This window comes from Quercus suber, unplaced genomic scaffold (genome assembly GCF_002906115.3).
Source record: "Quercus suber isolate HL8 unplaced genomic scaffold, Cork oak 2.0 scaffold_25, whole genome shotgun sequence".
Classification (NCBI taxonomy): Eukaryota; Viridiplantae; Streptophyta; class Magnoliopsida; order Fagales; family Fagaceae; genus Quercus; species Quercus suber.
Window position 1 is genome coordinate 2,138,402 of NW_027069490.1, and position 27,736 is coordinate 2,166,137.

At 35.9% G+C, this 27,736-nt stretch overlaps 4 protein-coding genes across 6 annotated transcripts; 1 reads left to right on the plus strand and 3 right to left on the minus strand.

Annotated features, from left to right (window-relative positions):
• Positions 1 to 757: 757 nt before the first annotated feature.
• Positions 758 to 3,156, minus strand: LOC136065011 (uncharacterized). Its single transcript, XM_065767621.1, has 3 exons — positions 2,897 to 3,156; positions 1,786 to 2,853; positions 758 to 1,259 (listed from the first exon to the last, which is right to left on the minus strand). Exons 1-3 carry the CDS (start codon positions 3,154 to 3,156, stop codon positions 758 to 760), a joined length of 1,830 nt encoding a protein of 609 aa, XP_065623693.1.
• Positions 3,157 to 4,368: 1,212 nt separating this feature from the next.
• On the minus strand, positions 4,369 to 5,730 carry LOC136065015 (uncharacterized). The gene has a single exon (XM_065767628.1). The coding sequence runs from the start codon at positions 5,728 to 5,730 to the stop codon at positions 4,369 to 4,371; it is 1,362 nt and encodes a 453-aa protein (XP_065623700.1).
• A 4,188-nt stretch (positions 5,731 to 9,918) lies between these two features.
• LOC112005657 (alcohol dehydrogenase-like 4) lies at positions 9,919 to 15,841 on the plus strand. The gene is made up of 10 exons (XM_065767293.1): positions 9,919 to 10,192; positions 10,295 to 10,431; positions 10,551 to 10,600; positions 11,092 to 11,420; positions 12,569 to 12,651; positions 13,027 to 13,102; positions 13,312 to 13,373; positions 13,549 to 13,644; positions 15,261 to 15,422; positions 15,524 to 15,841. The coding sequence occupies exons 1-10, from the start codon at positions 10,135 to 10,137 to the stop codon at positions 15,632 to 15,634; spliced, it is 1,164 nt and encodes a 387-aa protein (XP_065623365.1). The 5' UTR covers positions 9,919 to 10,134; the 3' UTR covers positions 15,635 to 15,841.
• Positions 15,842 to 16,280: 439 nt separating this feature from the next.
• LOC112005689 (polyadenylate-binding protein-interacting protein 11) lies at positions 16,281 to 26,522 on the minus strand. 3 transcript variants are annotated; one of them, XM_024037990.2, is made up of 11 exons: positions 26,353 to 26,522; positions 25,545 to 26,065; positions 25,190 to 25,297; positions 25,036 to 25,080; positions 24,863 to 24,935; positions 24,657 to 24,769; positions 24,504 to 24,563; positions 24,364 to 24,411; positions 24,200 to 24,268; positions 16,762 to 16,823; positions 16,281 to 16,649 (listed from the first exon to the last, which is right to left on the minus strand). In XM_024037990.2, the coding sequence occupies exons 2-11, from the start codon at positions 26,019 to 26,021 to the stop codon at positions 16,592 to 16,594; spliced, it is 1,113 nt and encodes a 370-aa protein (XP_023893758.1). In that variant the 5' UTR covers positions 26,022 to 26,065; positions 26,353 to 26,522; the 3' UTR covers positions 16,281 to 16,591. The 3 variants fall into 3 exon arrangements, with proteins under 3 accessions (XP_023893758.1, XP_065623373.1, XP_023893761.1); XM_065767301.1 differs by having other exon boundaries at positions 26,282 to 26,522; XM_024037993.2 differs by having other exon boundaries at positions 25,190 to 25,294; positions 26,353 to 26,521.
• Positions 26,523 to 27,736: the final 1,214 nt, after the last annotated feature.

Sequence of the window (27,736 nt, forward strand, 5' to 3'; positions counted from 1 at the left end):
TAATTTATCCGTGTAAAATGATAACAAAACTTCACTCGAAATGGTTTAAGTAAATAGGCACTACTCGTCCTTAGACTTGCCTGTGTTTTTATCTCGTCCATGAGATACCCTCTTCTTTGAAGTAGGTGATTTAAACAAGTTCAAAACGCCCATGTTGTCCCTCGTCCATGGTATGATTAGGTATCATCTTCTACCCTCCCCCATTCTATGGACGAGCATGCCCTGGTTTTGCTTGTGATTTGATGTGCCAGCTCTATCTCGTCCTTAGCTTTAGACGAGAGTGTTTTATTTCATCCTTTACTAAGGAAAACTTGAGATTACATCTCTGCGTCCAGAGAATTTTCTCGTTTTGAGCTTTTCAGCTGTTTTCAAGTCATTATGAACAAAAAGCAGTGCTTGAATCATGGATTTACACAACACTATGTACATTCCACAAATATTGTTCACTATACATTGTTCATAGACGAGGCATGTTTTAAGAAACTAATGCCTGCCTTAAAAGAAAACCAAACATAAACCAAACCATAAACTTGTCCTTAACACAACAACAAGACAGATTAAATAAACAGTCTTTTATGTAGAATAGTTTATGTAGTCTTCAGACTCGTTCGAAGTCATGTTCATCTACGCTTGCATTTTATTGATAGTACTTCCTCAAGTGCTCCACATTCCAAGGATGCTCTAACTTCCTCCCATCCAGTGCTTCCAAGTAGTAGGACCCTTGTCTTTTGCAGTTGACGACTCTGTAAGGGCCTTCCTAATTTGGTCCCAACTTCCCGTGAGCTGGGTTCTTTGATGCTAGGGAAACCCTTTTTAGAATGAGGTCTCCTACGCTGAAACGCCTTGGCTTCACCATTGCATCATACTGCCTAGCCATAAGGTTTTTGTACCTTGTCATCCTTTGTTCAACGTCCATCCTTACCTCGTCTATGAGATCAAGGTTCAAACGGAGTTGCTCCTCATTATCTTTGTCTTGATACGCCGCCACTCTATGATTAGCCATATGCACTTCTATAGGTATGACCGCTTCTGCTCCATAGGCTAGCTTGAAAGGAGTCTCCCCTGTAGGAGTTCTCGCTGTCGTCCTATATGCCCACAAAACACCTGGTAGCTCATCTGGCCATACCCCCTTAGCCCCTTCAAGCCGAGTCTTGATCAACTTTAGCAAAGATTGGTTTGCAACTTCTGCTTGGCCGTTAACTTGTGGGTGGGCTGGTAAGGAGTAGTGATTTTGAATTCCAAAATGTAGGCAAAAATCTCTAAAAAGTGCATTATCAAATTGTCATCCGTTGTCCGATATCAGCACCCTGGGTACTCCAAATCTGCACACAATGTTCTTCCACACAAAGTTTTTGACATTCTGTTGCGTAATGTTAGCCAAGGGTTCCCACTTCTACCCACTTGGTAAAATAATCAATACCAACTACGAGAAATTTCATTTGTCTCACGCCCAGTGGGAATGGACCCAGAATGTCTAGTCCCCATTGTGCAAAAGGCCAGGGGGCCGTCATTGGAGTCAAATACTCTGATGGTTGCCTGGGGACGTTGCTGAACCTCTGGCATTGGTCGCAGACCTTGACGTAGGCCTTAGCGTCAGCTTGCATGCTATGCCAATAATACCCTGCACGAACGATTTTGTGGATGAGTGACCTGGCTCCTGAGTGATTGCCACACGCTCCTTCGTGGATTTCCTTTATTATGTAGTTTACTTCGTCCGGTTCCAAACACCTTAGATAAGGCTGGGAAAAACCTCTTTTATAAAGAATCTCGTCCATTAGAACGTACCTGGCTGCCCTTACCCTCAGCCTTCTTGCTTCGTCCTTCTCTTCTGGGAGTCGTCCGTCTTTCAGGTACGACACAATTGGAGTCATCCAATTTGTCCTGCCTTCTACCTGTTGTACTTTTGGGATGTCTATACTTGGCATATATTGAATTTTATCAATTTCGTCTACGGCTTCACTCGCTGAGACTTCTTTCGCCAAAGCATCAGCTTCCATGTTTTCTTCCCTTGGGATCTGAACGAAGTTCACTTCCTCAAACTTTTTAATAAGGCGCATCACTCTGTTTAGATACTTTCTCATCCGCTCTTCCTTGGCTTCAAACACGCCATTCACTTGGCCTATGATTAGCTGAGAATCTCCCAGGACGAGGAGTGACTCTGCTTCAACAAACTTGGCCAATTCCATCCCTCTGAGAAGAGCTTCATACTCGGCTTCATTATTAGTTGTCTGGTACTGCAAACGAACCTTGTGTTTTAATTTGTCTCCCTCTGGAGATTGCAACACCACACCTACTCCTCCTGCGTACTGTGTAGACGAACCATCCACATAAACCACCCACTTAATGCTTTCCTTCTCACCCACCTCGTCACAATTCAAAGTGAACTCTGCAATGAAATCTGCCAGAGCTTGAGCTTTTATGGCATGCCTCGGTTGATACTTTATGTCAAACTCACTGAGCTCGACGGCCCATTGGATCAAACGTCCTGTAGCCTCTAGTTTGTTCATTGCCTTCTTGAGTTGGTGATCTGTCATGACATTAATGATGTGAGCCTGAAAGTAATGTCTTAGCTTTCTGAAGGCTGTTATCAATGCAAAAGCCAATTTCTCCATCAACGGATATCGTCCTTCTGCTCCCCTCAGTGCTCTGCTGGTATAGTACACAGGCCTTTGTACCTTGTCTTCCTCCCTCACTAATGCCGAACTCACAGCATGTGAGGTAACTGCCAGATATAAATACAACTCTTCCCCTTGCACGGACGGGCTTAACAAAGGGGCCTTGGTGAGGTATGTCTTCAAATCTTCAAATGTTTTTTTGACACTCATCATTCCATTCAAATGCTTTTTTAAGAACCTTAAAAAATGGCAGGCACTTGTTAGTAGCTTTGGAAACAAACCTGTTAAGGGCGGCGACTCGTCCGGTAAGTGATTGGACTTCTTTAACACTGCTCGGAGGCTTCATATTCAATATTGCGTGGATTTTATCAGGGTTTGCTTCGATTCCTCTGTAGGAGACCATAAACCCCAGGAATTTTCCTGATGATACTCCAAAGGCACATTTGCTAGGGTTTAACTTCATATGATAATGCCTCAATGTATTGAATGTTTCCTGCAAGTCGTCCAGATGCCTGTCTTCGTCCTGAGTTTTTACTAACATGTCGTCTATATAGACTTCCATATTCCGCCCGATCTGTGGACGAAACATATGATTGACCAACCTTTGGTATGTTGCCCCAGCATTTTTCAAACCGAAAGGCATCACTTCATAACAAAATAATCCCTGAGTGGTGACAAAGGATGTCTTCTCTTGGTCTGCTTCGTCCATCCAAATCTAATTGTACCCAGAGAAAGCGTCCAAGAAACTGAGTAATTTGTGGCCCGCAGTAGAATCTACCAGCTGATCAATGCCTGGTAACGGGTAACTATCCTTTGGGCAAGCCATGTTTAGGTCAATGAAATCAACGCACATTCTCCACTTGCCATTCGCCTTTTTGACCATAACTACGTTGGCCAACCACTCAGGATAGTATACCTCTCGAATGAACTTCGCCATAATCAGCTTCTGAACTTCCTTCTTAACAGCATTGTCTTTCTCTGGGGCAAACACCCTCTTCTTTTGTCGCACTGGTTTAGAGGAAGGGCATACACTCAAACGGTGGGTAATGACGCTGGGATCTATGCCCGGCATATCTTCGTGACTCCATGCAAATACATCCCTATTTCTTTTCAAAAAACAAATGAGATCTTTCTTGATCTTTGCTTTCAAATCTGCCCCAATCTTGGTACACCTCTCCGGGTTATTATCATCTAAAGGAACATCTTCCAACGCTTCAATAGGTTCTGTCACAACTCTCTTTTCTTCAATAGTCATTGCTTGAATTTGCTCGTCCGCAGCCAACATGGCCAGATAACACTCTCTTACCGTTGGTTGGTCTCCCTGTACTTGGCCTATCCCATGCTCCGTCGGGAATTTGACTGACAAGTTGTAGGTAGATGTTATGGCCTTCCACCTATTTAGAGTTGGCCTTCCAATTATGGCATTGTAAGAGGACGAACAATCAACCACAAGGAAGTTCACCTCCTTGGTAACTTGCTGCGGATATGCCCCCACTGTCACTGTTAACAAAATGCTGCCCACAGGTTGTATCTTCATTCCACCAAATCCCACTAGAGGGGAGCTTGCTTGTTGTAGCCGATCTCGTCCTAACCTCATTTGCTGAAAGGCTGGATAATACAAAATATCAGCCGAGCTTCCGTTGACTATCAACACCCTTCTGGTCTTGTAATCAGCAATAAGGAGAGTGATAACAATAGCGTCGTCATGGGGGTGGTGGATTTTCTCTGCATCCTCGTCTGTGAAGGTAATCGTCTACTCGTCCGTAGTTCTCTCACTTGGTAATTGTCCAGAGAGTTGAACGTTCTGCACTGCTTTCAAATATGCCTTCTTCGACTTGGACGACTGTCCTGTAGGACTTCCCCCTAGGATGATCCTTATTTCTCCAAGCGGTGGTCGTGATGTCTCCTCTACCTTTGCTTTCAATTTCTCATCCTTGTGGTCTCGTCCAAGGAAATTCCTCAACTTTCCTTGCCTGATGAGATTTTCAATTTGCTTCAGATCAAAGCATTCATCCGTATCATGCCCATGATCCCTATGGAAACGACAATACTTGTTCTGATTGCGCTTGTTGGGATCCCCCTTCATCTTCTCTGGCCACTTCAAAGAAGACTCGTCTTTAATTTGCATAAGAACTTGCTCAAGTGGCACGTTCAAGGGGGTGTACTGTTGATTTCGTACTGAAAGGTCTGCTTTCTTTTCTCGATCCTTCTTATCTTCCGTCCGTCCCTTCTTAGGATGAGGACCTTGTTCCGACTGACGCGTTGTGTTGGCTTCAACCTTCTCAACTCTCTTCCTCTTCTTGGCTATGATAGCATCCTCTGCATTCATGAAGTTCTGGGCTGAATGAACTAGCTCAGCCATAGTTTGAGGCGCTTGTTCATATAACTTATGGATAAATAGATTAGAATGAACGCCATTATAAAATGTTGCCAGGAGGAGTTTATCATCTACCTCGTCCACCGCCAAGGCATCCCTGTTGAAACGCCTGATGAAGGACCGCAAACTCTCATTCTCCCCTTGCTTTATGGTTAGCAAACTGGACGAAGAACGTTTGTGCCTCTGCCCTCCAATGAAATTGTTGACGAACAACTTGCTCAGCTCTTCAAAGGACGCCACTGTATTAGGAGGTATTTTGCTGAACCACACTCGTGCTGGCCCTTTCAAGGTAGTAGGAAAAGCTCTGCACATTATTTCATCTGGAACTCCTTGAAGATGCATAGTAGTTTTGAAGGTGGCAATATGGTCAAAAGGGTCTCGCATCCCGTCATACGAATCTAAAGGAGGCATCTTAAACTTAGGTGGCAAAGGATGAGCATTGACGGACGCCACAAAGGGGGAATCAGTCCTGTGAACTAAGTCTTCCACAGGGTTTGTTTTCCTCATGTTTTCCCTCATCTCGTCCATGACCCTTCTCATTTGATCCATTTCTCTTTCTAAGTGAGGTACCCTCCGTGAAACAGTACCTCTTGACTGATTGTCAGTTTCAACATTCCTTTCCTCCTCTTGACTCTGGGCCCGTTCTCCAGCATTCCGTTCATGGGGCTGCTTCCTTAACTCAAGTTGTCTAACCAACTCTTGGTTTTGACGAGTTAATTCTGCCATAGCGGCAGCCATGGATTGCACATGTTGGAATGAGGGTGGCTGCATGGTGGGTGCTGACTGACGGTCGCGGTGAGGGTTACTAGATGCGTCCCTGCTATGTTAAGGGCCTGGTCTCGTTGCCCTAGATCTTGTCCGAACCATTTCAACCCTTGATTGGAGAAAGAAACTATAGAACTTAATAAATTAAGTCCCAATGACAACAGATTTTTTACGTTTCAAACTACTCCCCGCAGACGGCGCCAACTGATAAATTCAAAGGAATCAATGGGTTGAAAAATCTCCGGATGCTCTTGATCTAGTAGAGTGAGTCCTGAAAAACCAAAGGAAATCAGCAGAGAAGACCGGTGGAAGCCGGCCTTTAGTTCTCCGATGGTAAAGTTAGTAAATTGAAGGAGAGAAGAGCCCTCAATACTTAACTTCTTATCTAAAATTTTACCAAAGAGAAAAGTCCCCTTACCTCTGTGCAGAAGGGCCTTTATATAGCGTTAGAAATCGGTTATTTCTCCTAATCGTCGTAGAGTTTGGAGGATTCAGAGGGTAACTTCCTTAACAGTCTCAAAGGTCACCTCTTCGGGAACTGTGTTGAGATTCAAGCAATATGACTTTTGGTTGGAAGTGTGCTTAGTCTATCTCTTGGTGAATTTACCTCGTCCGTCACTAATGAAGGACGAGGTTCACAGCCCACTCGTCCTTCATTGGACGAGTGTGTAGAAGAATGATGGTTAAGGAGGGACGAATGTACTATCCACTTGCTCTCAGCTCTGAACATTGCTATGGACGACCATATGGACGAGTGATTGACTTGGTGTTTTTCTTGCACCATCAAATGTTATTTACACAATATTTTTTATAATAAATTTTATAATTATTAAAATATTACCTATATACTACCACTACATATGCGATGGTCATTTTACAAGTAGAATATGGGGGGCAAAAGTTGGGGTTCAAGTGTTCAAAAAGGAGTTTCACACACATATACATTTAAATTAAGTTAAAATAGAATTTCTATTTTGTATAAAAAAAATGTTACTAATGTAACAATTTTTGGTAAGGTTTAGTTTTTAAGTTATTTGGCTTACCACCGATATTATTTTATTATTTATCATTTACAACTTGCCAATTTAGTGATGAGAAGTGTTACTTCTACTATATTTTCATAATATTTATGCAACAAATCATAGTGGTAAATTGTTATTAATTCTAATTTAAATTTATCACTAATATTACTTTTTTTCCATTCAATAATTATTGTAGTTTTGTGCATGTTAACAGGAAGGGTAATAACTTAACTCATGCCCTTTGTTGACAAGCAGCTTTATCTGCAAATACTAATATGTGGATGGAATCATGGAAGAACTTTCAAAGGATTTGGATGATGTGGTTTTGTTTTGTTTTTTCGCAATAATAAAGTTCATTTACCTTTTCCTCCAAAAAAAAAAAAATATATATATATATATATAGATCTACGGTTCAGTATTTAATTAGCATGTCGCTTTTGAAGTTGTAGTTTCAGTTCGTCATTGTTACCACTTGCCTGCAAGCTTTGTATTTTAATTCTATTTGACTAAATAAAAAATATTTCGAAAATTACATTCTTTCAAATAAATCGTGCAAAATTGTCATATAAATTACTATATGAAAACTCTATTTGTTCAATAAAACCGAGATTACGTTCCATCAAGTTAAAATAATAAATTCTTCTAAAAAAATGTTAATATATTAAATGGGAGAAGCGTGTACAGTTTCTTTTTCTTTGGGATATGGGCTGCTTCTCCATGAAATTACGGAGCATTGACTTTTTTTTTTAGAAAACTACGGAGCATTGACTTCATAATTAAAGATAGTTTTTTTTTTTTTTTTTATGGGAATTAAAGATAGATTAGCACCGTTTGTTTTGGACAAAATGACATAGTTGAAAATGAAGGAAGGAAAAAACAAAAAGGAGTCAATGACAGGGAAATATCGCTGCTAAAATTTAGGCACAGTTAATTATTGTAACTTGGATTTCTTAATTAAATCAATTATGTAATTACATTGATCAATATGTTATAATCTATCTTTAATTAACAATAATTGAATTTAACCATATGATCTATTCAAATTTAACTAGATAATCTAATATACAATACTTAAAAAAATCTATAATAATATATAAAACTAAAGTTATTTGACTTTTAGTGTTTATTTGAGATACACTAATTTTGCTAAAACTGAAAACTTTTTACTGAAAGTACTGTAAATAAAGATAATAATTAGCTAAAATTAGGAATGTTCACGGTGCGGTGTGGTGCGGTTTTTGGCCATTTTTAGCACCACACTTTGCGGTGCGGTTTAGCTAAAACCATAACTACACCGCACCTTATTTTTGCGGTCATATGTGCAGTGTAGTGCGGTCTAGAGTTTTGTCAAAACTATAACCGCATTGCACCTCATTTTTGCAGTCACATGTGTGATACTATGTATAAGATGCGATTTGAAGTCGGTATATTTTTCAAATTTTGGGCTTTTCTTACTCAGCCCAAAACTAATTTTTCCCTTTTTTTGGGCCAAGTTTTAAATTATTAATTTAGTTTTTTTTTATTTTGGGTTGGCTTTTCTAGTCAACACTTACTAGGGTTATTAAACTTTATTTTTTTTGAAAACTAGGGTTATTAAACTATTAATAATATATTTAATATTAAAAATAAATAAATATATATTTATATATAGAGAGGGTGCGGTGCGGTGCGACTTGTGCGGTTTTCTTATTATAAAACCGCAAACCGCACTGTACCATGCAGTGTGTTGCGGTGCGGTGCACTATTACTTGTGCTGCGGTGTGGTGCGGTTATGCCATTTTGCAAGCGGTTTTGGTGTGATTTTTTCGGTCTATATAGTTTGGTGAACACCCCTAGCTAAAATTGTTCAATGGGATCTATGAATAATATTAAAAGTGCAATGGGACCCATTAATAGTAGCAAAAATAAGTTGAATAGTAAAATAAGTTGAATTTTTTTTTTTAACCAAACGCACACTTAATTAACTTCATAATTAATAGTATGTCACATATTTGGTGTGTGTGTGTGTGTGTGTATATTTATTTATTGTGTCACATAAGCTTTTGAGAAGGTATCATAATTTTATGTCATTATTCTAAAATATTTTTTTATTGAATTTAAATTTAATTATATATTTAAACTAGTCATTAAAATCTTAGAACGTCATATTTTCTTTATATGGTAGACTGTATAATTCCATATACAAACATAATGATAATAAGTGTTCTTTTTAACGGATATCCTTAGGGCATTTATTAATGAAACATTTTAGAAAACTTTTAAAATCATTTTTATGAAAAATATAAAATTCTGTCAAAAAAATCTGTAACTTTTTTCTTTTCCCATAAAAAATTTTAAAAATATTTAATAAATCAATGCTCTTAGAGTATTCATTAACTTTTTCCTAATAATAAATGCATAATGTAGAATGTCTTCATATATAAACACAATCTATATATATAATTAAAGTCAAAGCTTAAAAGGAATTCAATTAGATTCCAAATTAGAATTCAATTGTCAGCTAATTTTGTGTCATGTTTCCATCTAAGTTTTTTAATCTTTGTGCCTAGTGAGTTAATGAGTGCAAAACACTAAGAGTCTAATATTGAAAAACTATAAAATTTAAATAAATAACTAATCACATATACTCAATAAAAATCACCACACAACAAAAATCATCACACGTTCTATCTTATTAAAAATTAGAAAAAAAATGATCATAAATAATATTAAATTTAGGTAAAAAATTTAACATGTGACTACTTACCTTTACTTTTTTTAAAAAAAAATAATTTGACTAATTATTTATATTTTTATGACAAAAATTTTGTTTAATTTTAAATGTATTCATGTGTATGCATAAGTTACACATTAGTTAGTATAATAAATATTTATTAATAATTAAGGTAATTATTAAATTCCATATTTAGAAAAAAAATTAAAATTGACAAAAAATTATATTATTTTAAATTTTTCTATGCGCGTATTACCGATCCATTAGATAGAAATAAATTTAATATTAGGCCTACTCTGCTGCGCCGTCGCATGCCGTATGTGATATGTCACCGAAAGCTTCGTGCTGCTCTTATCTTTATTTTTTATAATTTAAAAAAAAAAAAAAAATCTTTAAATCTTATCGGTCAATATTACCCCTACTGGTATGTAATTCACAATTTCGACCGACTCGCTCGTAGCCTAGTGGATTCATTTCTTGATATTAATTATAAAATCTGAGTCAGGGAGAGTGGTGTTGGTGCCACAAGAATTCAAGGAACAAATTAATAAGCAAAACAAACAGCCAGAAGAAGCATCATACAAATTCCTGTGCAAACTGGTGATCAGCAATATTAGCTAATACTACAACATTGAGAGAAAGATGGAAAATGGTTTGCGCAACCCAAGTGAGACAACAGGGAAGGTCATCACTTGCAAAGGTAAGAGGTTCAGCTATTATACATATGTTCTCTCTTTCTCCTTGCACAATCATTATTGATTTATAATAGTGTTCATTTTCATTTTGTATGGTGGGTTTGAAGCTGCTATTACATGGGGTCCGGGTGAGCCATTTGTGATGGAAGAAGTGAGAGTGGATCCCCCTCAGAAAATGGAGGTTCGGATCAAGATCCTCTTTACTTCAATATGTCATACAGATCTCAGCGCTTGGCAAGGGGAGGTATGTATTATATACATGTCAAACCGACATTCAAAAACTTTATCTATGATATAATTTGAATACACCAATTTAGATTAATTCTCTCTGACTTTTGGCACAAACCTTGTTATTTGTTGAAGAATGAAGCTCAGCGAGCGTACCCTCGAATTCTTGGCCATGAAGCTTCCGGGTAAGACACCATGTTCTCATGGCTTCAACAATCAACCTGCTATATATTATCCATATTCATTGTATAAGAAATCAATTTGAAAACTTTTTGCCTATCTAGCCTCCTGTGTTTTATGATTATGTTAAAATAAGGAAAATAAAAATCCACTGTCCAGTTTTATTATTCAAGTTTTATCAATGGTAACTATCATACATGACTTTTTATTTTCTTATAAAGTAAACAAAATTTGCATTTAATATATATATATATATGTGTGTGTGTATGTATATATATTTGACATGTTATAAATACTAAATTGAAAAGAAGATTTTTATTTGAATAATGGGTAAATCATTACATTCATCTCTTAACAACTTAAGGTTTTAAGGTTTTAAGAATAAGAGATAATTTATCATAATATCTATCAAAGCATGTGATCTGAGTTTGCATCCAGTCAACTTCTGGACAAGTACAACTAGATCAACTTTTTTGGACACAATCTTTGGTTGCAGGATTGTTGAGAGCGTAGGTGAAGGTGTAATGGACATAAAAAAAGGGGACCATGTTGTTCCAATTTTCAACGGAGAGTGTGGGGATTGCCTATACTGCAAGTGTGAGAAAACTAATATGTGTGAGAGAGCTGGAGTAGACCCATTCATGACTGTGATGGTCAATGATGGCAAGAGCAGGTTTTCGTGTAAAGAAGGAAAACCCATCTTCCATTTTCTCAACACCTCAACTTTCAGTGAGTACACAGTGGTTGAGTCTGCTTGCGTCGTCAAGATTGACCCTGATGCTTCTCTCAAAACGATGACATTGCTGAGCTGCGGTGTTTCTACAGGTAAGAACTAAGAATCACACCTCTATGCGTGTGTTGTGTGGTGGCTTTGTATAATAGTTGCCACGTGCCTTTGATGAGACTCAAGGATCTTCCCATTTATGATAAATATCAATTTGTCTCCAATGTCAAGATACATACGATATCACCTCTTTCAAAATCTTATTTTATGAATAATAATTAATATAAGTGTACGATATTATGTATACCTCTATGCGATACGTACATATTAATAAATAAATAAGTTTCATCATAAAATCAAGTTGTCTCCATTGAAAACAACATGACGTTATGTGCAGCTTTAAATTAATAAAGAAATTAAATCATTGTACAATAATACTAGGTTTGCATATGTAAGTGAAAATTTTATGTAAAGGAAAAAAATAAAAAAAGTTTAAAAAAAATTTTTTTTTTTTTAACAAGACATTTACATAAAGAAAAAATAAAAAATTTATATATATATATAGAGAGAGAGAGAGAGAGAGAGAGAGAGAGAGAGAGAGAAAGAGAGGTCTTATAATATCCAATCTGATAAATAATAAAGAAAATACATTTTTATAATAATGCTAGATATAAATATGTGAGTAAAAATCTCACATAAAGAAAAAGTAAAAAGGTTGAAGAATTAATATCACATAACTAGGTTGTATGCATGTTTCACAAAAAGTTAAATCTCACAAGTTCTAATAGTGTAAAAGAATTTAAAATTTCTTGTCACCATTAAAATATTTACATAAGTAATATTCAGTATTCAGTATAAGTAAAAAAAAATTTGTATTCCCTCAAAAAAAAAATTACAAGTAAGAAATTATTCGAAACTTTGCTAATCTAAATATTATTTAGTAATATATATATATATGGGTCATGCTAACAAGTGTCTTTAGACAGGTTAAGAATCCAGTTAAAGAAAGTTTTTATAGGAAAAGAAAAAAAAGTAATTAATGTTTTAACAGCTTTTTTTTTATTTTCCATAAAAGTGTTATCAAAACTTTCTTTAACTGGATTCTTAATCAGTGCCCTAAAAGCACTCATAAGCATTTATATATATATATATATATAGCCTGCAATTAGGCTTACAAACCAGAAGTTTGAAATCTCTCACTTCTGCTGTGATTTGTTTTGACATGCGAAATTCTTGGAACTTGATCAAGGAGTTGGAGCAGCATGGAATATTGCCAATGTTAGGGCTGGGTCAACCGTGGCAATTTTTGGTTTAGGTGCCGTGGGACTCGCTGTAAGTTACATTTTCTTTTTAATGGGAGTAAGTTACATATTAATTAATATGAATCAAAATTGCATCATTAGATGAATAATAATTTTTCACTTAATGAGGCGCATTTTACCAAAAGACACTCCTCGATTGCTGTCCAAAAAACAAGTTCTTTATTACTAGCTATAATTGCATCTGCCATACAAACATCTTTTTATTTTTATAATATTAATTTATGAACAATTTGATTTTATATCTTAAAAATATAAAAGAGCATCTAATAATAAGATATTAAATGCATGTCAATTTATTCAGCAAAAAAAAATGCATGTCAATTTGTACTTTTATGAAACTCATTAACAAAATCCTAAAACTAATACAATTGAAAATATGGTGTAGGTTGCTGAGGGAGCACGAGCACGAGGAGCAACAAAAATAATTGGTGTTGATATCAACCCCAACAAATTCATCAAAGGTGCTTACTAACTTAAATGCTTTCTTGGTACAAAACATAGTTTGTATCTCACTACTTTGTTATTCATGAAGTGATTTGCTGACTGCTCTATGTTTTGTGCTTAATTGTACAAATAATGATGATGGTGTTTATCATAATAATCGATTAATCGTGGAAAGTTTCATCCCCACAAATTTGTAGTTTACGTTGTGTGTGCATGTGATATATAGGGCGAGCCATGGGAATCACAGACACTATAAATCCAAGGGATTTTGAGAAGCCAGTTCATGAGGTTAGTGAATTACTATAATCACAAACTAAATTTTCTATCTTAACTATTTCTTGAGTTAAGTGTAGATTTCAAGACCACAAACTTGTACTTCATTACCATCCAAAAACGAACCAACAAAAGAGTACGAGAAGTTCAATAAAAATTAAAAAATGAGAATGCTTGGTTGTGGTCGCAGTGTATAAGGGAAATGACAGGTGGAGGCGTTGACTACAGCTTCGAGTGTGCAGGAATCTCGGAGGTTTTGCGGGAGGCCTTCTTATCTACACATGAGGTGCCTTTTATTAAACTTCCTTTTTGTTTTATTCCACTCAAGTGTTTGACCAAAACACACAACTTATCACCATTTGTACTGCTAATTTCGATCTCGTTTTCAATGTCTTTTAGCAATGCTCACACTTTTTTTTTCCTGAAGACAATTTCCTTATATTTGGAGTTTGCAGTCAACCTGCCAAAACCAACCTAATCCAACCCAACCTGTCGGATTTGGTCAGTTTTTAGGGTTTGGTGGGTTAGGTTGGGTTACAAAATTTTTTTGATAGCGGGTCGAGTTAGGTTCGGGTCATAAAATTTCAAACCCGACCTGACCCACCCATATGACCATATATTTAATATATATTATATAATTAATAATTTTTTTAAAATAACTAGCTCTTCTGGTGGAGGCGTTGACTACAGCTTCGAGTGTGCAGGAATCTCGGAGGTTTTGCGGGAGGCCTTCTTATCTACACATGAGGTGCCTTTTATTAAACTTCCTTTTTGTTTTATTCCACTCAATTGTTTGACCAAAACACACAACTTATCACCATTTGTACTGCTAATTTCGATCTCGTTTTCAATGTCTTTTAGCAATGCTCACACTTTTTTTTTCCTGAAGACAATTTCCTTATATTTGGAGTGGGCAGCCAACCTGCCAAAACCAACCTAATCCAACCCAACCTGTCGAATTTGGTCGGTTTTTAGGGTTTGGTGGGTTAGGTTGGGTTACAAAAAATTTTTTGATAGCGGGTCGGGTTAAGTTCGGGTCAAAAATTTCAAACCCGACTTGACCCACCCATATGACCATATATTTAATATATATTTAAAATATATTATATAATTAATAATTTTTTTTAAAATAACTAGCTCTTTCTATCCTACATAAAAGTAATTAGTTCACACAAATCCTAATAAATTACTATTGTTGTTTAGTCATTAGTGTTGTTTGCCTTTAAGGAGTTATTGATACTAATCTTTGGGCTTTTTTTAATATATTTATATTTATATTTTTTTCTGTTTAATTTAATAATAATAGTAATAAAAAAATTGTCCAACCATGGGTTCAACCCGACTATGGGTTGGGTTGGACTTATGTGATGGGTTGAATTAGGTTGAATTTTTTTTAATCCACTATGATGGGTTGGGTCAAAACATCCCCTTAACCCGACCCGACCCATGCACACCCCTACCTTATGTGTACAAAATGGGACATAGGAATAACACGTGTTCATTTCAAAATACGTATAAAGATTGTGTCATTCCATACTCAAAAGTACTAGAAAAAAGCCAAATCTTTTATGTTCACAACTTATTCAAAACTTGTCAACGTACACTACTTTTTGTCGCCTCTGCAACACCCAAGTGGTGGATTTAATGAACTTAAAAAATGTCATAAATTCACAATTCTCAAGTTTCATTCAACACACTATCAATTCATAGGGATTTTCAAATATTTCAAACTAGGACACTACTTATATAAATTTTAATTTTAATATAATAATAAAAAGTACACTACTTTTTTTTTTTAATACCAATCATATCAACTTAGTGAAAAAGAATCTTGAAAAAAATGTGTATACCTAAGTTAATAAAATTCTTTCACTAAACAAATATTGGCCCATGAATGAGCAGGGCTGGGGATTGACTGTGATATTGGGGATTCATACAAGCCCAAAATTGCTTCCCCTACATCCAATGGAGTTGTTTACTGGTCGCGTAATAATCGCATCAGTCTTCGGAGGTTTCAAAGGGAAGACCCAGCTGCCTAATTTTGCCAAAGAGTGCATGCAAGGGGTCAGTAGCTCTGTGGTCTATCAATGTTATTAATGCTTAATAATTTTTTTTTTATGATTATAGCATCAATCTTAACGTTTGTGCTATGGGGTCAATTTCAGGTGGTGAATTTAGAAGAGTTTATTACACATGAGCTTCCATTTGAGAAGATAAACGAAGCATTTCAGTTGCTTATAGATGGCAAATCAGTGAGATGCATGCTACACCTTTAAGCCTTCCATAGAATCCCTACACGCCATGGATAAAGAGCAATAAGCTAAACTCCTCTTGGAACAGAGTTATATGTATGCAGACAGATTCCGAAATCGTGCCTACACATTCTAGACTACTACTTTACTTTGTTTTTGTGAGAAGAAGACTACCACCTTGAATAGACCTTAAAAGTATAATAATATTATCATATGGATGTATTATCAATAGTACTCCGCTTTATTTCAATAGCTTATGCTTGGCTAAACTTATTTTCTAACTCCTTTAACTAGGTACAGCTTCTTAAAACCTCATCATTTCATAAGTAGAAACACTAATTACTCGAATTTGGCAAATCAATGTCCTGAAGAGACAATTGACAGCTAGTTACAACAGGCATACCATTCTAATAAATGGGCAGCACAAGATAGGTTTAAAGCAACATAATGCAGAATCAGTATGACAAGAATTCTCAAACAACAATGAGAGAGAGAGAGAGAGAGAGAGAGATAGAGTACCGAATGTTAATCACCTTGTGTAAAATCAAAAACTTGTAGACTAATGTGTTAGCGTATGTTTGTTTGCACACCAAGCCAGCCATGTGACTAGCAAGCTATCTTTGAAATATATCTTCAAATAACTTTGCAGAAAAAAAGGGATCCTTTCAAGTGTGTCACAAAGACTTTCATGAGTCATAAACTTCTTAGCATTGCTTAATCTACGGAAAATCCAAATCCATATTAACGAGCAAATACATGAAATCTTTTAGAGCCTCAGAAATTCTACCCAACTCTATATATGCTAGGATAAACAAAATATAAACCCTATGATGACAAAAGATCTCATAGCATGGAAGCAGTGGACAAGTATATATATTAAACAGACAACCAGAGATGGAAATCTTTACATGGTGTGTGTGTGTATTTAAATATATTTAAACTGGAACGGTAAATCATTCTCAGATGCCAAAGATGATTGATTTAATGCATGGGAAGACGAGGAGCACGAGGGCGCACAGGTGTCTTTGATGGGCTAACCCTGATCATACACAACACCAAAAATCAATTAGATAAACAAAGCAAAAGGTATGATACAAAAAATTATCTAAAAGTAAATTCAGGGTGAGTAATGAAGGAGAAAGCAGTCCAACCTAATCGGCAATGAACCTAGAACAACGCCACTACAGTTGAGAGCAGCAATTGCACTTTCAGCCTGAAGGAAGAAAAATATATTCCAGTCACATCTCAATACATTGCAGCATACAGAGATCAAGGCAAATTGAGACTAGATGTTACGTGTGATAAAACCCCAATTAGATAATCAATTTTATGGTCACTAGCACTACAAGCCTTACAAGGTAAGCAGCAGATCCTGAATCAGCTCTCTCAAACCATAAAAAAGATGTTGAAGAAGATTCTAGGGGATCATGTACATGAAAAACAATCAGGAAAACTGCAAACAATATGACTTGTGCATATGATCCAACCCACTTCAAATCCTTCCATTCTAGTAAAATATTAAATCATTATCAGTCTAATATGCCAACATGCAACTACATTTTCACTTCAAAACTGTTCAACCTTATTTTATTCAAGGTAAATATAACCCCCAGGACACCACTTTAAGTGGGATCGGATTGCATAACCACCCATTTTAAATATAACTCACACTCCGAATGGGATTAAACCTGTGACCTCACTATTCATGATCCACCCCTTGTTCATGCAAAGGGGAGATGCCATTTGGTTCAAAAACCTTTTCTCCCTTTTCCATAGATTTTAGATCCCAATTGGAAGGGAAATGCAATATACTAGTGACCTCCACTTTATGAGCAGCAGTCTCCAGTTTACTGTGCTACCCCTTTGGGGTACCATTGGTCCAAAAAGTATGGGCAAAAATATTATCTAAAAGTAAAAGGTAACACCAAAAAGAAAATCATTACTCATTTATGGCCAGAGTGCAATTCAATTAGTACAAGAGCTAATCAATTAGTAGGAACATATAATCACTTTTCGGGGTTTTGTTTGATCCAGACTAAAAATAAAGCAAAGTTCTGCATAATCAACCCTTCCACTACTACTTGTCCAAAAAGAACCAGAGATAAGACAACCAACTAAAAAACAAGTCCCATGTTATCAAAGAAAACAGTATAGCCTCGTCTGCAAGCTAAAGTCAGCACAGCTTAGCACATAGCTTCCTTGTAACTAATATAAACACTTGTACAAAATATAAATTGATTTCCAGTTTTAATTTTATTGAAATTATCAGACTTTCAAAAGTGGCACATAGTAGTACCTCACTTCTAGAGAGGTAGTATAATTGGAAATCTTCAACTGGTCTATACAAAGCTAAAACCTCTAAATATCATATCCCTCTAACAAAGATTAGAAATATTGCTATGAACATTGGGCACTTTAAAAAACCAAAAAAGGAATGGAGACAAAAGCTTACAAACAATAGCTTTCTGAAGTTAAAAAAAATCTTCTATTTATTCTAAGAAGTAAACACTTAAGTAGACTTCAATTGAAAAAAAAAATAGACTTTAAGAAAATTGTGGATGGCATCCTTGGTACACATACTATAACAAACTGAAAAGGGATTATAAAGCAAACTTCAGCCCAATTCCTCCACCATAAAATTGAACATCTCTCTAGAATTATACAGTCCAAGCCCTACTCTCATCTCCCAAGACAATCATCTTAAGCGAAGTTATCAATACCATACATGAGGCCCTTTCAGCTTGGCCAGGAAAATAGATTATTTTGGTACCGAACAGTACCTATGCACCGTTTCGAAATTACTGCTATATATAATATATCATAAATTTAAAAATATATACACGGCTCGTGTGTGCATGTATAACAAACTCTTATGTTGACCCAAATCTGATCAAAGGAAATAAAAAATTGCACAATAAAATATTGCAGTTGCACTCCTTGAGCTTTGACACAGGTGCTAATTTGAAAAAAAAAAAAAAAGACAAACAATACATGTGGTGCCTTATTACACCACATAGCTTACCACTTCTCTTACCAATGACATGGACCTAAGTCTAAGTCTGACACAACACAACCAATCAAGAAAAGAAGAATGGTGGAGGGATGAAGGGAGCTGCGAAAGTGGTGCCAATCCAAAGAAAGTGCCAGAGGAGAAGCTAACACCAACAACAAAGAAATCAAAGCTCATAACAGTATTGCAAGATTTGTATTTTTTAAAATAAAAATATAAATAATAAATATTTTTATTTTAAAAAAATATAATAATATAAAATAAAAAAATAAAAAGAGAGAAAAGGAGCTTCAGTTTGGAACAGTTGATGCAGGCTGATACACACGTTGTGTCAACTATTAAAGGAGCTTCACCATACCAATTTGGTCAACAGTACAAACTTTTTTGGTCCTACCAGCCTAAATGGCATGATTTTCACAACTTTTTTCCTTAAGGCATTTGGCCTTTTCAAATTGGGGGCACAATACATTATGTTTGCCTCATTAATATCGTAACAACATTTTATAATCCAGGTTAAGAGGAGATTAAGAGCACTGCATGTGTCTGTGCTTAGTGCCACATATTTTCTTCATGGTAAGGCCCAAGCCACAAGGTGGGTTGCAATAGATTAACGGCCTACATAAGATTTAGTCACGCTACTATGGATGGGCCGTCGACCCCAATAATTTGGAACTAATGCTAGGTTGTTATTATTGTTGACAACGACAAATAATGTGGCAAATAAGGATGTTCTTCAAGTTTAGAAGTATGGTGCTTTTGGCTTTAGAATAAAGTCATATTATACAGAAAAAAAAAAATGTGATTTTAAAAGTAACATGGTGCTTAAACTGCATCACAATAGGGACCCTGCCATCCAAATTGTGCATCACTTAAGAAGTAATTTTTTATAGAACTAAGTAAGAAAAAAAGCAAGGGAGAGAATATGCAAGCTGTTGAACCTATGGTAGCTAAAGTGGCTCACATCTTGCCAACTAATGGATGAAACTCAGTGCATAAGACAAAGTTTTATTGCACATAACATTATATTTTACCTCCTGTCTTCCTCAATTCTGGACTGATAGCACCCATTAACTTTTATCATATATCCGCCAAAGTCTCAAATTGGATTACTCTTATCTTGGTCTGAATTTATTCACCACTGTAATTGGCCTAGAGCTCATATCATTTATATGACCCACTAAAGCACGACTTGGCCTAAACCAACCCATAGTATCATCCTACTGTGAGTCAAGAAAATTTGAAATTTTCCTTTTATACTCATTGAGATAGCTGATACGCTATTCCGTGTGCAAGTGTTTGGGGGAGGGTGAAAGAACAGTAGTAACATTTGTACTTAGCCTTCAAAAATTCCAAAAAAAAAAAAACTTATCTGACAGCTTGTAGCTAATCGTGTTATGGCAAGAATAGATTATGGGTGCAGGCAGTACTTTTCTATTTTTTGATAAGTAACCTGCTTCATGTACAAGGAAAAATATACAGAGAGTAGCCTAAAGAAAACATATCCACTACATCCTTTAGAATCTTGACACCAGTTAGAATAGTCCTCTTTTTTTTATAATTCTATAATTACAATGGGGAGGGAAGATTTGAACCATAGACATCTCTGTTGGAAACACAAGGAGGTGCCAGTTGAGCTACAAGGCTCTTGGCCCAATTAGAATAATCCTCTCAACAATACAAAGGGAAACCATACAAACAAACCTTAATCCCAAATTATGGGGTCAAGCATGGATTCTCAATAGACTAGTTAGGGTCACCCACGTATATTCTTTTCTGTCATTCTATTTTATTCAAATTTACATTCTTTAATTGACATGTACTTTTCTGCTACTTTTATAATTTTGGTCTTTCTATACCTTTTTTCACTCTCAACTTGAATCAACTCTCCTCTTAATATGACCAAACCATTTCAAGCAGTCTCCTACGCTCCCTCATCTTTTCGTCAATAAAGGCAACTCCCCATCTTTAAGCAAATTTCCTCGTATCGAATCCTATCTTTTCTTGTATTTTCACTTATCCATCTTAACTTTCTCATTTTAGCTACACACTTTATAAAAAAGTTGCTTCATAACAATCTAACATTTAGTACCATAAAACATAGCTGATCTTATAGGAATCTTATAAAATGTTCCCTTTAATTTAAAGATATTCTATTACACACTCCCAATGCACTTCTCCACTTGAGCCACCTTCCACCCTACTCTTGTCCTATTGTTCACATAATAACATCGTTTTAAATCTCAATCTTAATGAATTATTGATCCAACTTATCAAAAGCTCTAGGTTTTTGGTATCCTTTGACTATCAAGTCTTTCAGCTCATTTATCTTTGTTTCTACTTTGCTAAACTTTTTTTTTTTGATAGGCAATAAAAGTTTTATTGATAGCAAAAATGCAATGTGTTTACAATTGTAAACACACGGCAAAGAAACAATACAAACAAATCAAATAGCAGATCTAACAGAAATAAGGAAATCAGACAAGGAAATACAATGTGTGAGGCCCCAAATACAAGACCACTCAAACAAAGTCCTAGCTACAGATGTCTTCAACAGTTCAATAGGTCTCTCAATGTCCTCAAAAGTTTGGGCATTGCGTTCCTTCCATACTAACCACATAAGACATTCCAAACATTTGAAGAATAATTCCCCAACCAATTCCTCCAAGCGAAAAGAAGAGACAACTGTATACGGCATCACCCATTGAGAACCCCAAACATAAGGAAAACCTCCCTCCACAAAGTATAAGCAAACTTACAATGGAGTATTAAGTGACCCACAGTTTCCTCATCACACCGACAAAGACAACATGAATTAACAAGAGGCAAGTTCTTCATGTACTTCTTTTTCTCCTACTTAGCTGAAAACCTTAGTTCTAAAGCATTTCATAAAATTTCTAACTTGACATTAACTTCATATCTAGTTTCATCAACTAAAACTATCTACAAAAAGCATACAACAAGGGACGTCCCCCTAAATTGATTAAATGAGCTCATCCATTGCTAGTGCAAAAATATGTGGACTTAAAACGATCCTTGATGCAAACCTAGAGTTATAGTAAAGTAAACTCACTTGGGATGACTCTACTTGTACTTTTTTTGATAAGTATGACTCTACCTATACTTGTTCTCACACTAATTACAACTCTGTCATACATGTCATAAATAAACTTATATACTTTAGATAAATTCATTTCTTTTCCAAAGTATTCAAAGGAGAGCAATACTTTTTAAAATCGGCAGATACACAAAAAGTATAAGTAGGAAAACATACAATGCAAATGTAGGAGAGCAACCTATCCATCCTACAGCATGATAATTCCATTAAATAAGATCATTTCAATTAAGAGTTAGAGCGAAAGTCATATGATTTTTGATAAAATCACCATAACCCTTATGGAATACGGACTGATTCACAGCTCAAAAAATCAGTTAATCAACCATTTCTGTTCTAACTTGATTTTACCACTCAATAAATAAGAGAGGTATGTACAATACACACTGTTGATAAATGTTATTCTTGGCAGCCCACCTCAATTCCTGACACAGCATTACATTTTACCTTCAGCCTACCTCAATTCTGGACTAATAGCACCAATTATTTTTTATCTAGGAATCACCTGCACAGATCCCGATGCGGGTGTGGTGACACGGCAATTTTTGAAAAAGTAGGACACTGGTGCAGCGGGATACATTTATTAATTAATTATTAATAAACGTATATCAATTTAAGAGCAATAGGAGATAATAAAGTGTATACATAACCATTACATGAAAAATCAACAAAAGAAGAAAGCAATCAACATGTTTTTTTTTTCAATCACCTGACAGATAAGAACTTATTTTAAAGAAATGAAGTTAATAATTCTGAGTGTCTGACAGTTATTGTGGACTTCTTTTTTTTAACTTTCCATTGTCATTTCCAAAACCAATCACATGGCTCACACTAGAGGAAGCAAAAGTGAAACGTTGAAACTTGAAAACAATAAAAGCTGACAACTAATAAGATAGACTAGACTCCAGAGGACAGAAAATAAAGAGCAAAAACCAGTCACCCAGCGGATACGAAACAGAGAGGAAATAAAAAAAGGAAGAAGAAGTGGGCTGGGTTCGATAAGGTAAACAACGACCGGCGACTTGAGATTGATGGGTTTGCAATTTTTTTTTTTCTTTATTTTAAACCAAAATCTGATACCGGAATGGCAGGAACATCCAGCCGTATAATATTTTAAAATAAATAAATAAATAAATCGTTTGGGACGCACATGCAGCTGTGTTTCCCAGTTTTTATCAACAATCCTCCCAAGTATCAAATCTGATTACTCCTCTTGGTCTAAATTTATGCACCACTGTTGGCCTAGAACATGTAATTACATTTGTACTAACCCTAAAAAAAATTCTAGATAATATTTATTATCTAACAGCTTATAGCTAATCATGTTATGACAAGAATATATGGATGCAAACAGTCATATGAAAACATCCCCACAACCACCATTTAGAATCTTGACACAAATTAGAACAAAAAATTCCTCCAAAAATACAAAGGGAAGTCATACATTTTAAAATCTAAGCAGCAGATATACAAAAAGTATAAGTAGGAAACCATACAATGCAAATCTGGGAAAGGGAAAATAGTGACTTAAATAAAAGATCTTATCATCCTAACTCTAGGAGAACAATCTATCCATCCTACAACAGGATAATACTTAAAGCTTAAGATCATCTCAATTAAGAGTTATAGGGATATCCTCAAAGTTATATGATTGTTGATAGCATCATCGACATGATCCTTGTGGACTACAGACTCATGCACAACACATTGAGAGGATACACAACACAAAAAATTAGCCAATCAACAATTTCTTTTCAACCTTGATTTTTCCAGAGAGACATATGTGCAATACACGCAGTCAATAAATGTCATTCTTGGCAGCCAATAAAATAATAATAATCCTTATGATAGAATTTTCAATGCAATCCCAATTGACTCAAAGCTTATTGTCTTTAAAATAAAAACTACCCTCATGACCAGTACAATTCTTACATAATAAACAATAAAAATGACCCAAAAGGTTTGAACGCACTCTTTTTTTTTATATATATAAGTAGATAAGTTAGGGTAAGATAATTTGTATTAGTTTTAAATGGGTTGGAAGTATACTCTCACTCCAATCTCAATATAATCAAGATCAATCCAAGTGGCCCAATGGGCCAATGGTATGAGAGAGTAGCCACCTACATTATCAAGCGCAAACCTGACAGTCTTCTCATCAACATAAAATTAAAATCTCTTCTTTTTTATGTTGGGGATAACTACAACTCAATTTAACCTCCTAATGAGACTGTATCATAACATTATCGTCCACCAGAGCCTTCCTCAATAATTGACAGGATTTAACCTACATTAGAGGACCTAGAACTAAATCTGAGCTGCTAGAATTTCCCTTCCAAAAGCTGGTTATTTGAAAACACTTTGCTTAAGCTCTGCTAGATTTACATCTTTTAACCCTTTAAAGGGAAAAAATACATGTGGAAACAAGCAATTTAGCATGCATGATTAAAGAGAAAATGAAAATTACCATTACAAACTCAACAAAGGCAATACGAGTGGAATGGTGATAGTCCCCAAGTAACCTCAAGCGATAAACCTGCTTCCAAAAAAAAGGTTCTCATTTGTGCATTCCTTACAAATGTTAGTCAAAACATTAAGAAGAAATAAAAGTTTCAGAATATAATCTCGAACCTCTCCACAGACTGATTCGAAAAAGAGTTTGACATCAGCTTGAGTAACCTGCACAAAACAAACCAAATAAATAAGTAATAAGGGTTTTATAGGCCATACCATGGACCATATTCAATGATAAACTACCAAAAAAAAGTCACCTTCTTGTCAATATTTGTACAATAGATAGTTCTCGCACACATCTCACGTTCATCTTCAGTCTGAAATCCAAAGAACCAATGAAAAATCAACACATATTCAAAATACTGCAGATAACAAGAAATACAATGGTCATAACAGCTTGGCTCTCTCACCCTAGGCAAAAAGGTTGGGTTAACTGGTGCAATAGCTGTTTTAGAAGGCAGCACCTTCACAGGGTAGAATCCAAGCATAGTCCCCCCCAGACTTAAAGCAGCCCTTGCACCTTCTGCATAGCCAACGGAGCAATTGATCAAGGAACCATCATATTTCATTGCAACTACCAAAAACTATTGAACTATGTACCACAACTTCAAATTACCTTCATCAGTAAACTCAACAAAGGCAAAACGAAGTACGGAATTGGGGTCACCACATATACGGCAGTCAACAACCTTCACACAAAAATAGAACTTGTTCAAGACCAAAATTTAAACCACCACATCAGAAAACCATTTATTAAAATTTTTTTTTTAAAAAAAAAAAATCCATTACCTGTCCACAATTGACAAACAGAGCTGCAAGCTGTTCTTCAGTGACCTATGCTCCAAATAAACAAACACCAGTCCCACACACAGCCAGTCACACAAAACATAACCCACCAAAGACATATAATAATAGCAACCAAGAACGTTTTGATTTTATATACCTGTTGATCAATGTCAGACACATACACAGTTCTCCTAATTGACTCTTCTCGCTGAGCCAAACTTGTCCTGGCATTCATTCTCCGTTTCCCTTGATTAAAATTCTTCTTCTAACACAAACACCCACCAAGAAACAGCCACACATAAATCCCCATTTATAAGCTCAAAAAAAAAAAAGGCAAAATTTAAACAAACTAAAACCCAGAATCATAATTCATAAACCCTTCAGAAACCAAAATTTTCACCAAAGCTATAATTTTTCTATCGTTTACATTCAATTTCTCAGCCTCCAAACAAAAGGGTCAAAAAGAAAATCAAAAGAAAACATATATATATATATAAACCATATTATCATACCCTTCTGCCAGTGTTGCCACTAACAAATCCATTTCTGTTGTTGCTTTGCATTACCAAGTTGTTAGGGTAAAACCCAGCATTCAAATTGAAACCTTGGTTGTTATTAGCTAGCGAAGGAGGCACAAACTCTTCAGCCATAGGGTTCAACTTAGAGAAGAGTTCTTGTAACTCTCTCATATCCCGATTGTAGCTCTCAACGGCGGAGACAGTCGCCGAGTCACCGCCGCCGCCGTTGGATCGGTGGGCCCCGATCTGCTGTGCCGATGTGGGAGTAATGTACAGCGTCTGATCGTGGTGGGACATCACAATCGGACCACCACCACCACCATCACCGTTGATGATGTGGTGGTTGTGGTTGAGTCGCACATGGGTGTGCTTGTTGTTGTTGGCCTGCTGATCGTGACCGTTGGATGATTCCTGTGATGCCGCCTCGAAGTTTCGGCTTGACCCCACCCCTCCATTTTCAACCACGGCCATGCTTTGGTTTTTTTTTTTTTTTCGTTGTTGTCGTTGTTTATTCTCTGAATCGTTGATCAAAGAAAAAAAAAATTGGTCAGAAATGTCCTTTGAATAATAAAAATTAAAACTTTTTGATTCAAAGGTTGAATGGTTTTAAATACAACAAACACCTCGAAATCACTATCGACAAAACGAAATGGAAAAATAATATAGATAGAGAAGAAAGTACTGAAGAAAGCAAGTAAAAGGAGCAATTTTTTCTTGTTTCATTTTCTTACAGTGTGTTTGTTTGTTGGGTTTTTGTTTTTGTTTTTTAAGGTTTTGTTTATTGCGAGAGAGAGAGAGAGACCAAAGAGGTTCTTGGAATCGAGGTTGAGAGTGTGGATCTGCTTCACATAATGGCGACGATGAGGGGAATCGATAGTTGAAATTCTCAGACACTGCGTTTGCTTTTGTTTTTGCTTTCAGAGTGTTTGATTGATTGTAGCAAAAATCGAAAAATATATTAATAAAAAACCTACAAATGACATTATGTGTGTGAATATTTTTTGACATGTACATGTATTGTTGTTGCATGGGATGGTGGTCACTGTAGAATAGATGACGTGGCATGTTATTATTGGGTAATCAATATGGGGGTAGGATGGGTGATACAACTAATTGATGATACTGAGATACTACTGGTTTGTCTTTTACTTTTTACCGTTTTACTTTTACCCGTACTGTTTGGATAGGCACGAGCTCGAGCTCAGCTGTCTGTGGCCTGTGTGTGGGTGTTTTGGTAATGTTGGTATATTAATAGGCAGAGCTGAGTGTGAGAACTGTCTGTACACTGTCCTTTTTTTGGCAGCGACACCCCTAGGCTTTTGCTAATTGCTATAAATAATTTGGCAATGTTAACCATTTTATTTCTATTGAAAATATCTAGAAGCGTTAAAATGTTGAATTATAAGATATTTGACTGTAGTGTTACAAGGGTGATTATTGAAGAAAACTTATTCGGACTCTCAATGAGTTTTCAAATCTCATGTACTTTCCAAATTCATCGTCTCTAGATGTTTCATCACTCTTTATCATTCTTGAAATGGTAGTTTTGCTTAAAAAAACAAAGTGAAAACGGCATTAAATAATAGCATAAGATGGAGAGTTAGTAAAGGAGATAAAATTGGAATTTGACAAGATCGTTGGTTGCCTATCCACACTTTTTTTAAGGTCATCTCTCCTTGTATATTGCTCTCTCCAACAGCAAAGGTTGAGAACCTAATTGATCTTGATACTCGCTATTGGAAAGTATCCCTCACTGATCATTTTATTTCCTTATGAAATTGTTGTCTTCAAAAGGTTTCCATTAAGCAATGGAGGTTCTAATGATGTCATGATTTGGTCGAGTAATGATTTGAAGCAAAATTTTGTTAAAATTGCTAATGATATGCTTTGTGTCGAACATTCACAGTATTGCGAAATGCCAAATGTAAGGTATATTTGGTATTCAGGCCCAAAACATGCTCAGTAACTGGAAGTGGAAAAGTGTAAAAATCCAAATTTTTTTGGCATAGTGCTACAGTACCATCCCAAAGGTAAGATGGTGCTGTAGCACTTTATCAAAACATTATATTCTATTTTACTCCTCTTTCTCTCTCATCACACCGTCTCTCACTTACTTTCCTCTCTTTCTCCCTTTTCTCTACAATCAACAGAGCTCCACCATGATCATCAACCTATAGGTAAGCACC